The sequence below is a fragment of the Physella acuta genome, unplaced genomic scaffold (genome assembly GCF_028476545.2).
Source record: "Physella acuta isolate Inbredline_101_S28 unplaced genomic scaffold, ASM2847654v3 ptg000588l, whole genome shotgun sequence".
In the NCBI taxonomy this organism is placed as follows: Eukaryota; Metazoa; Mollusca; class Gastropoda; family Physidae; genus Physella; species Physella acuta.
The window spans coordinates 568975-581288 of NW_026732107.1; the positions used below are offsets into that span (position 1 = coordinate 568975).

General features: G+C 41.2%; 1 protein-coding gene across 1 annotated transcript in view; it reads left to right on the forward strand.

The window, feature by feature from the left end:
- LOC131947186 (uncharacterized) overlaps positions 1-12314 on the forward strand; it is a 52168-nt gene that overhangs the window by 31706 nt on the left and 8148 nt on the right. The window contains exons 4-7 of the mRNA XM_059308330.1: positions 5712-5825; positions 8558-8817; positions 10607-10730; positions 11455-11593. Coding sequence (XP_059164313.1) covers positions 5712-5825; positions 8558-8817; positions 10607-10730; positions 11455-11593 — 637 coding nt within the window. The remainder of the gene's footprint in view (positions 1-5711; positions 5826-8557; positions 8818-10606; positions 10731-11454; positions 11594-12314) is intronic.

The window sequence follows — 12314 nt, forward strand, 5'->3', positions numbered from 1 at the left end:
GGGTAGGTGAGTTGTCTGGTGGAGGGCGGGGGTTAGGTGAGTTGTCAGGTGGTGGGCGGGTTAGGTGAGTTGTCAGGTGGAGGGTAGGGTTAGGTGAGTTGTCAGGTGGTGGGCGGGGTTAGGTGAGTTGTCAGGTGGTGGGCGGGGTTAGGTGAGTTGTCTGGTGGAGGGCGGGGTTAGGTGAGTTGTCAGGTGGAGGGCGGGGTTAGGTGAGTTGTCTGGTGGTGGGCGGGGTTAGGTGAGTTGTCAGGTAGAGGGTAGGGTTAGGTGAGTTGTCAGGTGGAGGGCGGTGTCAGGTGAGTTGTCTGGTGGAGGGCGGGGTTAGGTGAGTTGTCAGGTGGAGGGCGGTCGCAGGTGAGTTGTCAGGTGGAGGGCGGGGTTAGGTGAGTTGTCAGGTGGAGGGCGGGGTTAGGTGAGTTGTCAGGTGAAGGGCGGGGTTAGGTGAGTTGTCTGGTGGTGGGTGGGGTCAGGTGAGTTGTCTGGTGGTGGGCGGGGTTAGGTGAGTTGTCAGGTGGAGGGCGGGGTTAGGTGAGTTGTCAGGTAGAGGGCGGGGTTAGGTGAGTTGTCTGGTGGGGGGTGGGGTTAGGTGAGTTGTCTGGTGGTGGGCGGGGTTAGGTGAGTTGTCTGGTGGTGGGCGGGGTTAGGTGAGTTGTCTGGTGGTGGGCGGGGTTAGGTGAGTTGTCTGGTGGTGGGCGGGTTTAGGTGAGTTGTCAGGTAGAGGGCGGGGTTAGGTGAGTTGTCTGGTGGAGGGCGGGGTTAGGTGAGTTGTCTGGTGGTGGGCGGGTTTAGGTGAGTTGTCAGGTAGAGGGCGGGGTTAGGTGAGTTGTCTGGTGGGGGGTGGGGTTAGGTGAGTTGTCTGGTGGAGGGCGGGGTTAGGTGAGTTGTCTGGTGGGGGGCGGGGTTAGGTGAGTTCTGGAATGACAGACATCACATCGCAAGATAGGGGAATGTGTCTAAGATGTGTGTTATCACCCTCCCCTAGCTACGCCACTGGTACAGGGTGCTAACATAACCAAATACCACCCAACCTACTGACGTTAGCTAGGGACAGCATCTCATCTAGTAGACAACTCCAAAATAAAACACTTGCTGCCTTGTAGTTTGTTCTTGGTTGGACAAAGGCTATGGAAGCAAATCCAAAAAGAAAAGCAGGCTGAAATCGGAGTCAATGGTCTATATGGTGCATAATAGGTTGACACGTATACTTAATTGTGTTTGGCGTAATCCCTTCCAACACTAAAATGAAGAACGAAGAAGAAGTGACGCCATTACGTACATGTAATGTAGGAAAACCTGAAAAAAGAACAGTCCCTAGGTCACAGAAACAGGTGGACTCTAGCTCACCTGCCCCATAGACCTTTTGATTTTTAAAGAAAACTTTACTTTAGTGACTCCACTGCTTACATGTAATGTAGAAAACCTGGAAACAGATCAGTATGTTATTGTTTTTGGTCAAAGTAAACATAAAAAAGGTCTTGGGGCATTAACGGTGGCTTCAAAAAGTATGGTGTGCGACGATGGGGCATCATTTAGTTGGTAACACCAAGGCTAATTTTAAAAGAAAATCGTTAAATACAGCACCGAGCACCGCACAACACCATCCACCATACGCTACAGCACCGGTTGACACACGACCTACTTACGCCACCATTTATATTGGGGTAATTGTATTTTTCATCAAACCAGAACCCAGCGTTGTGTAAACAGCTTGTGTACAAACGTCCACAAGTGTACACGTGTACTTAAAAACTGTACACCAGGGACACGGACGAGTGGTTGGGGTAATCCAAAACCTAATCGCCGTTAACTTTCACGGTGACGTCATGCATTGTTTGAGTGAAGATTGTATTGATTGACATTCAGGGACGTTAACTCTCCGGGTCCTTGACTTGGTAACATGAACTCCACCAACTTGCGATGGCTGCATCTATTTCCCATGTTTGCGAGGAGTGGAATAATTGGTGGTAGGGGGAGGGGGGCATGGGAGAGGGGTTTTAAGGTGAGAAGAATTTGATACAACTTCCTATTCGATGAAACACTATTTAAAGCAACTTTATTTTAGCACTAGCGCTTACGGGTATATTGGACTCGCCACATACGGGCACTTTAGACTCGCCACATACGGGTACATTAGACTCGCCACATACGGGTACATTAGACTCGCCACATACGTGTACATTAGACTCGCCATATACGGGTACATTTGACTCGCCACATACGGGTACATTAGACTCGCCACATACGGGTACATTCGACTCGCCACATACGGGTACATTCGACTCGCCACATACGGGTACATTAGACTCGTCACATACGGGTACATTAGACTCGCCACATACGGGTACATTTGACTCGCCACATACGGGTACATTTGACTCGCCACATACGGGTACATTGACACATACGGGTATATTGGACTCGCCACATACGGGTACATTTGACTCGCCACATACGGATACATTAGACTCGCCACATACGGGTACATTAGACTCGCCACATACGGGTACATTTGACTCGTCACATACGGGTACATTAGACTCGCCACATACGGGTACATTAGACTCGCCACATACGGATACATTAAACTCGCCACATACGGGTACATTAGACTCGCCACATACGGGTACATTTGACTCGCCACATACGGGTACATTTGACTCGCCACATACGGGTACATTGACACATACGGGTATATTGGACTCGCCACATACGGGTACATTTGACTCGCCACATACGGATACATTAAACTCGCCACATACGGGTACATTAGACTCGCCACATACGGGTATATTTGATTCGCCACATACAGGTACATTTGACTCATACACATACATTATATGGTTGATGGATTCAAGGTTTTGTTACTATTGGCTCTACGTTAAAGGAGATTGTGAACAGTTGAGGGACACGACGCGTGTGTTTCCCTGACTTGAGTCTAGTGGAGATTTGCTAACACTATCCATTCGTCAACGCTAACCTTAGCTTCAGCTAAGTCTAATTGACACTGAGATACCTTAACGCTAACACTAGCGTTAGCTAACTATAGTGAACACTAAGATTTCTTAACGCTAATCCTAGCTTCAGCTAAGTCTAATGGACACTAAGATTTCTAAACGTTAACCCTTGCTTCAGCAAAGTCTACATAACATTGATATGTTCCAACTCTATCCATAGCTTCATAAAAGTTCACTATTCGTTGAGTTAGTTAAATAAACATCGTGACCACTCTTGTTGAATTTAATACTTAAACTTAAAAACTTAAAACTGGAGTTGCTAAAAAATTAACATTTAATTGAAATCGCGGAAATTAATTTTCATGACAAACGGCAAAGCTTCAAAACCTAGCTTCAGCTAAGCCTAATGGACACTAGGATTTCTTATCGATAACCCTATCTTCAGCTAACTTTAATGGACACTAAGATTTATTAACGCTATTTCGGGTTTAGCTAGGTCTACAGAACATTGAGCTGTGCCAACTTTAGCCATAGCTTCAGAAAAGTTTTACTATTCACTGATTTAGTTAACTAACCACGGTGACCACTCTTGCTGAATTTAAAAATATATCTTTAAAAACTTAAACCGAAATTGCTACAAAATTAATATTAAATTGAAAACGCGAAAATTAATTTTCACGACAAACGACGCAGGCCTGTAAATAAGGATCGATGATTTTTTTATGCTGGCAATTTTCCTTAAAGTCTAAAAGCCCGGGGAGGAATCTGTGTGGATAATTACTCCAGCCCCGGGCTAGACACTTCCAGTAGAGGGGCTTTGTTGGTCCTCAGCCCGTAGTTCCTGTGATTTTAACAACTCCAACATTGAGGAGCCTTTCTTACGGAGGGTTGGGGGGGTTTTGTTGGTCCTCAGCCCGTAGTTCCTGTGATTTTAACAACTCCAACATAGAGGAGCCTTTCTTACGGAGGGTTGGGGGGGTTTTGTTGGTTAGTACACATTTGGAGGTAGATGTTTTATCGTTGTGCGTGTGTTTGTTTGTGTATGTTTGTACGTGTGTTTATGTGTTTGCGTGTGTGTGCACGAGTGTGTATTTGTATGTGTGTGCATGCGTGTGTGTGTGTATATATATATATATATATATAGATATATATGTGTGTGTGTGTGTGTGTGTTGGGAATGAAGACCAAGGGCGGGCTAAGGATATGGTACATCCTCCGGTATCTTGTGTACCAAATTAGGGTAAGGGTAATAAAACAGTGACACTAAGAAAAAGGCTCCATTGCAGACAAGAAGGCTTATGGTGCAGACAATAACGGCTTTTTTAGAGATAGTGAGTTGCGAACAGTGTCCGGCTGTCCTTGTTTACACTGGTTATAGCCAGACACTCATCAGATCGGGGCGGATTCGAACACAGCTCAAATAATTCTGTACAAATCATATTCATTTAGTCTATTTTGTGCGGTGTGGAAGTATTGAGAACGTGGTCCAGAGGGTTGAGGGGAGGGAGGTGGGCACTAGTACTAGAATCTCAAGCATAGGTGCCTGGTAGAAACAGAAATTGCTAAACGCAGCCAAATAACCAAAAGGACCAAGAGAGGCTAACCGCAAACCAATAAAAAAATAAGCACTAAATATTAACCAAATACTTATGCCAAAAAAAAATAATAATCGTGTCATCAGAACAGGTAATTTGCTAATGTAAGTAGTCGATAATTTCATTTAATGTTGTCAACAGTGTGATTCGTACTGCGTAATTTAATGGTGAAACTGGCGGTATTTAGTCAGACAACGCCGGTCTATGTTTGGTAATGACAGGGTATCGATACAAATCACTCATAAGTGTCTGGCGTATCGATTGATTTAAAGCATCGATAAATCAGCTTTTCTTGTTTGGGACTAAATCTTCGTTAATGACTCTTTGACGCGGGTGACTCCTTGGTACAAATGACGCATTGACCGACGTTCGGTGACTTTTTTACTGTAAACTATTGACTATTGATTTTACCCTAGTGAGGATAACTAGTGACTCTTTGACTCCTCTAGTCAGTGACTCCTGACAATCATCCAGTGACTCATTACTTTTGGCGTTGAGTGACTTATTAAGCTCAACAGTGAGAGAGAGAGTGACTGATAACTAATCACTGTCATCAGTTGTGCGTTATGCCAAGCAGTCACTGACCCCATTCTCCATTACAGATCGTGTCAAGGTCGCTAATTAAACCCTAAACCACCATTACACCCGTAACCCATCATCACATCAGATCTGAAAACACACATTAATTTCATAGTCATGTAAACATTTATACAACACCAAAGTCATAAACATTTTGCAATTATTTTTTTTAAATACAAACTTTTTGCCCTTTAAATATAAAAAGGTTTGCCGTTGTTTTTAAAAAATAAATAACATTTTGCTAATCAAAAATATAAACTTTGTGCCATTAAAAAATACAAACTTAGTGCCGTTCAAAAAAACAAAGGTTGCCGGTTTTTTTTTTAAAGAATAACATTTTACCATTAAAAAATACAAACTTAGTGCTATTTGATGCAATAATTGTACCATTTAGAATACAACATGTGTAAGATATAAAAATAAAAGTTCATGTAATAAAAAAAAAGTTATGCCATTTTAAAAAATTCAAGCTTTGTGCCATTTAATACAATCATTATACCATTTAAAATACAAAATGTGTGTGATATAAAAATACAAACTTCATGTAATTAAAAAAACGTTAATAAAATATAAATATCCACAGATCATCAAAGCAAGATTCGGCAAAAGAACACACACCGTGTTTTGCTTCTTCGCCATCTTGACCAATCTCGTCATTACAATTGGAGTTTTGTTGGCGGGCAAGGCGACCATTCAGGTAACAAGGCAGCGCAATAGCGTTATTTTTTTATTTTTTGAGGGGGGGGGTGCAAGTAATAAATAACACTGAATTACCCTTAGGGTGAGTGTTTTTGTGGGAGGGGGGGGGGGGGGGGGTGCAAGTAATAAAAAACACTGAATTACCTTAGGGTGAGTGTGTATGGGGGGGGGGGGGGTAGTTCACCATGTTGGGTAGGGTAGTATTTAGTAATGTTATATAATACTGCATTCGTGTATATTAATTTTGATGTTCGAAAAATGTCTGCTTTCTCTAATTGATTGGATAAGTAGACTGACAAAACAGAATTGCCCATTATTTTACTCGACATAATTATGTGTAATTGTTTCTAATAAACCTGACACAGAAAATGTATTTTACAAAGATGTTTTGGGGTTCAGAAAAACAAACATCTATTTTGCTAAGCTTTTTTGATCAACATTTGTCAAGAAATCTACTGGACCAAACTGTCTGGGTATTGAAATGCAAACAAACTAATTTACTAACAAATTTTGGGTTTAAGGGTACAGAAAATCTAGTTCACTAAGTTATAAGTGTTTGGTAGTGAGGATTATCTACTTTACTAAATTATTTATTTGGGAGTGTACTTAGCTATTTCACTCTCTGGTGTAGAAAATCTATTTCACAAGGCTGATTGTGTTTGGTTTTACAGAAATCTATTTTACAAAAGTAATTGTGGTTGATAGTGTACAAAAACTATTTTACTAAAGTGGTAGCATTTGGTATATTTAAAAAAAAACTACGTTACTAACGTAATTTTGTTTGTTATTGTAGAAAACCAATTTACTAAATTAGTTGTGTTTAGTATTGTAATAAAATATATTTTTACCAAAGTAGCTGTGTTTGGTATTGTAAAAAATCTATTTTTACCAAAGTAGCTGTGTCTCGTAGTGTAGAAAATCTATTTTACTAAGCCTTGCGTCTTTGTTAACTATCGACTGGTAAACTTCAAGCGCAGACAGTGTGTGTGTGTGTGTGCGTGTGTGTGCGTGTGTTTGTGCGTGGTACAAACATGGCGTAGCACAGTGTCCCTGACCTTCAAGGAACCAGTTCAAACTAGGCTAATGAAGATGACTTAGGTCGCCCCAAGATTTGTTGAGATTGTTGTACTGCCGCAGGATATTGCGCCAAGTTCGACACCCATCCCCCACCCTCTCCCGCCCACCCCCGCCTCCCTTACTTGACACCCATCCCCCACCCTCCCTCCCTTACCCGACACCCATCCCCACCCCCTCTCGCCCACCCCCTCCTCCCTTACTCGACACCCATCCCCACCCTCTCTCCCTTACTCGACACCCATCCCCACCCCCTCCCGCCTACCCCCTCCTCCCTTACCCGACACCCTTCCCCCACCCTCCCTGCCTCACCCCAGTTAGTTCCCTCCCAAATCCCTCCACACAATTACTCATCCACTTCGCTGAGCCTTGTCTAAAGCACAGACGGTTAAATGGTGTTTTAGCCACATAGCCTGTTGATGTTTTAGCCACATAGCCTGTTGTTTTAGTCACATAGCCTGTTGATGTTTTAGCCACATAGCCTGTTGATGTTTTAGCCACATAGCCTGTTGATGTTTTAGCCACATAGCCTGTTGTTTTAGCCACATAGCCTGTTGATGTTTTAGCCACATAGCCTGTTGATGTTTTAGCCACATAGCCTGTTGATGTTTTAGCCACATAGCCTGTTGATGTTTTAGCCACATAGCCTGTTGATGTTTTAGCCACATAGCCTGTTGATGTTTTAGCCACATAGCCTGTTGATGTTTTAGCCACATAGCCTGTTGATGTTTTAGCCACATAGCCTGTTGATGTTTTAGCCACATAGTCTGTTGATGTTTTAGCCATATAGTCTGTTGATGTTTTAACCTCAAAACGTGTTACCCAACATGTTTTTTAAAATTTACAAGTCGGTCAATGACTGAGTTGGCTAAATAGTGGGAAAATACAAACTACCTCTTATAATTCGTTTTTAAAACCGTATTTTTTTTTCATTAAAAAAATCCTATTAATAACTCTTGTTAGCTTGTATTTTGTTTCAAATACTTATGGTATAATAAATGTTTGAATTAATTGGGTAATGAAACTTGCTGATATTAATTTATTTCCTTAATTTTAATCTTTTTTTTTTAAATAATTTTTATTTTAACTTTATATTTTGCTCAACGTTTCGTCTTTTAAATTTCAAGTAATAATCCGGTTCTTTTTAAAAATCTGTTAAAGTTTTAAAACCTTTAATAATGTTTTCGGTACATATTATTTAAATAATTTGTCACAAAATTTAATGACCATCTAGTTGTAATTACTTTATTAGAATGTTGAAGCTGCATCTAAATTAATTAAATGATTAGAATGTTGAAGTTCTAATTTAAGTAATTTTTTTAAAATAATAAGTCCATCAAACTTGAGTAACTTATTAGAATGTTGAAGCTCTATCTAATTTAAATAAATTATAAGATTGTTGAAGTTCTATCTAATTTAAATAAATTATTAGAATGTTGAAGTTCTATCGAATTTAAATAAATTATTAGAATGTTGAAGTTCTATCGAATTTAAATAAATTATTAGAATGTTGAAGTTCTATCGAATTTATGTAAATTAATAGACCGTTTATGTTCTGCCAAATTTGAGTAAATTATTAGAAAATTCAAGCTTTATCTTATTTAAATAAATTATTATAATGTTGAAGTTGTATTTAATTTAAAACTATATTTCCAGTCGTTAACCAAAGACGCATCAGATGAGTTTGTGGTCCTCATAATGGCGGCCTTATTCGGGTCCTATTCACTGATTGGTGGGCTGGGCACGACCTTCTACGTCTCCTACTTCAACGCCTGCCTCGTCTTCATCCTCTTCATCGTCTTCGTCGTCAAGATCCTACACAACAAAGACTCGGAGTTCGGGACGATTGGAAATACGGAGAAGATGTTCCAGTCGATAACATGCATCCACGGGCCGAACGACAATGCTAATAACAGGTAGGTTGGTCATGAGGGGAGGTGATTGTGGGGGGGGGGGGGTTAAGGTAGGGTGGTCATAGTGGTGGGAGGGGGGTGGGGTATAAGGTTTTATGGTAGGGTTTTCATGGTGGTGGGGGTCATAGTGGGGTGGGGGGTGAGGGTTTTAGGTAACGTTGTCATGGGGGTGGGGGTCATAGTGGGGTGGGGGTGAGGGTTTTAGGTAGGGTGGTCATGGTGGGGTGGTGGGGGTGCGGGTTTAAGGTAGAGTTGTCATAGTAAGGTGGGGGTTCGGGGTAGAAGGGTTTTAGGTATGGTGATTGTTGTGGGGTGGGGGATGAGGGATTTTAGGTAGTGGCTATAGTGGGGTGGGGGATAAGGGTTTAAGGTAGGGTGGTCATAATGGGGTGGGGAAGGGTTATGGGGGCTTAAGGTAGGGTGGCACGCGCAGGTTTCAAGATATCCTGCACGGAAGGTTTTAGTTTGATGGCATCTTGTACGTGAATTATATATGTGGAACTTCTGCGTCGCTATGGTTTGAAATCGGTACATACGTTTACATATATTTATGGATACATACGTTGACATTCCAACCCGTAGCACCTACAGCTATAAATTTCTCCAACGTACAATAAAACTTACATCCCCCATAAACATACAGTTGCATTTACCTCTACGTTAGCCCCCTCCCCCTCCACTTTCATCCAAACATAACACACATCAATCCCAAACGTACGACAATCACTCTACATATTGCCACACTCATTCCACATAAATACTACACCATCCCGCACCGTTCCTAGAGGTGCTCATGTATTCCGTGTTTTTATTAACATCGCCTTGCACGCTTTGATGAAATAAATTAGGTAGACCTGTGATGTAGGTGAACATGGAATTCGGCTATAAGACTCATCACTGATTCGGGAGAATAACTTTTATTCGGCTTTTCTTTGAATGTTGTTGACAAATTAATCCAAATATAAATGAGAAAGTCAGTTAGTGTTGAATGTTTATTTAGCTATTTTATTTAAGTAGCCATGCATAGTTTTGCATATTTTTTAGCTATACTAGCTATAGCTGCATGTTGATCAAACCATGCTAGCTAGTCCTGGATGCTTAGATACAAAAAAATAGTTTAAAATTTCTATTAGGTTTATGCTTGTGCGAGATTAAGGGGGGGGGGGGGGGGCTGGGAAGGGGGAGAGGGGGAAGAGGGGGCAATAACCACGCAGGTCTTTTAGCTTATGAATCAGCTTCAAGCAATATGGTGTTTGACATTTTTTTAACTTAAAAAAAAATCCTTATATTTAATGGCCATGATAAAAAATACGTCAAAAAATCAATGTTTATAATTTTAGCGAAATGCCTACATGGAAGTTGATTAATTCTTGTAACGTTTATGTTAAAAACTTTCTGTTGAGGCTTTTGAAAAATAATTAATCTTAGATTGAAATTACCTATATTTTTTATTTACTTATATAATTACAAATGTAAATGTATATTAAATAGTTTTTGTGCCTGTTTTCTGTTCTATTGAACAGAATGTTGAATTCATGCTTATTTCTGTTTGGTTTAGCGTCCTACTGTAGTGAACAGAATTTATATTTCTGTTTGGTTTAGCTTCCTTTTATTGTGAACAGTAAGCCAAATTTATATTTATATTTTGGTTTAGCGTCCAACTGTAGTAAACAGAATGCCAAATTTATATTTCTGTTTGGTTTAGCTTCCTGGTGTAGTGACCAAATTTATAATTCTGTTTTGGTTTAGTTTCCTGTTATTGTTACCATATTAATATTTCTGTTTGGTTTAGTTTCCTGACGTTCAGGTCCTGGGGTGCCTTCATGTACGGCATCATTGAGATCTTCGTCTCGTCTGCTGTGACGTATTGTGACCAGGCGTCCTGGCAGAGCAGAATTGCCGCCAAACCAGTGCAGGTGGGTCACGTGTGTGGGTCATGTATGTGGGTCATGTGGGTGGGTCACATGTGTGGGTCACGTGTTGGTCACGTGTGGGTCACGTGTGTAGGTCACTTGTGGGTCACGTGTGGGTCACGTAGGGGTCACTTGTGGGTCACGTAGGGGTCACATGTGGTCACGTGTGGGTCATGTGTGGGTCACGTGGTCTGAGCTTAGGGTCTGCTTTTTTGGTCGTTAGGGCTTTGGTTGTACACAACTTTTCACAATTCAGTGGATTGTCATTACGTCATCGTTGAAATAAATTAAAATAAGAAAATATAAGCAGGGGGGAGTGGGTGGAGGGGAGGTAGGGGGTAGAGCAGGAGAGGGTGTGATTGGTTACTCCAGTCCTAATTTCAAACCCTGGGTAAATGAACCTCGTAAGCAGGGGTCAGCAGCCAACTAGGAAAGACAACTCCAAAATAAAAAAATAAAAACAGTTACTTATAGATAAAAAAAATATTTAAAATTAGTCTCAAAGCTCCTTATATAAAGGGTAAGTCTCGGTATGTTTAATGTTAAAAGCGTAGCAATTAATAGAAACCTCAGTTAATCACTAATAATTGATTCATAGTTGACCGAACTACGTCACACACAATAGAGACGAATTTTAGATGTAACCATAACTGTAAGCTCAAGCCAAATCGTAAACATGCCTATAATTAATATCCTAAACTCTAAATTCTTTTTGTTGTCCATGTAGGGTGTGTGGGGATTTATCCTGGCCGGATTTATCTGGTTCTCTATCCCAAATGTCATGGCGACCACTACAGGGATGGCGTATTTAGTGCTGAGTTCAGACAACGGCTCACACTTCTTGGACCCAGGACAGATAGATGAAGGTAGGTCATCTGGTCAGATAGATGAAGGTAGGTCATCTGGTCAGATAGATGAAGGTAGGTCATCTGGTCAGATAGATGAAGGTAGGTCATCAGGTCAGATAGATGAAGGTAGGTCATCTGGTCAGATAGATGAAGGTAGGTCATCTGGTCAGATAGATGAAGGTAGGTCATCTGGTCAGATAGATGAAGGTAGGTCATCTGGTCAGATAGATGAAGGTAGGTCATCAGGTCAGATAGATGAAGGTAGGTCATCTGGTCAGATAGATGAAAGTAGGTCATCTGGTCAGATAGATGAAAGTAGGTCATCTGGTCAGATAGATGAAAGTAGGTCATCTGGTCAGATAGATGAAGGTAGGTCATCTGGTCAGATAGATGAAGGTAGGTCATCTGGTCAGATAGATGAAGGTAGGTCATCTGGTCAGATAGATGAAGGTAGGTCATCTGGTCAGATAGATGAAGGTAGGTCATCTGGTCAGATAGATGAAGGTAGGTCATCTGGTCAGATAGATGAAGGTAGGTCATCAGGTCAGATAGATGAAGGTAGGTCATCTGGTCAGATAGATGAAGTAGGTCACCTGGTTAGATTAATGAAGGTAGGTCGCCTGGTTAGATTAATGAAGGTAGGTCATTAAGTCAGACTGATGAAGGTAGGTCACCTGAATAGATTAATGAAGGTAGGTCACCTGGTTTGATTAATGAAGGTAGGTCACCTGGTTATATT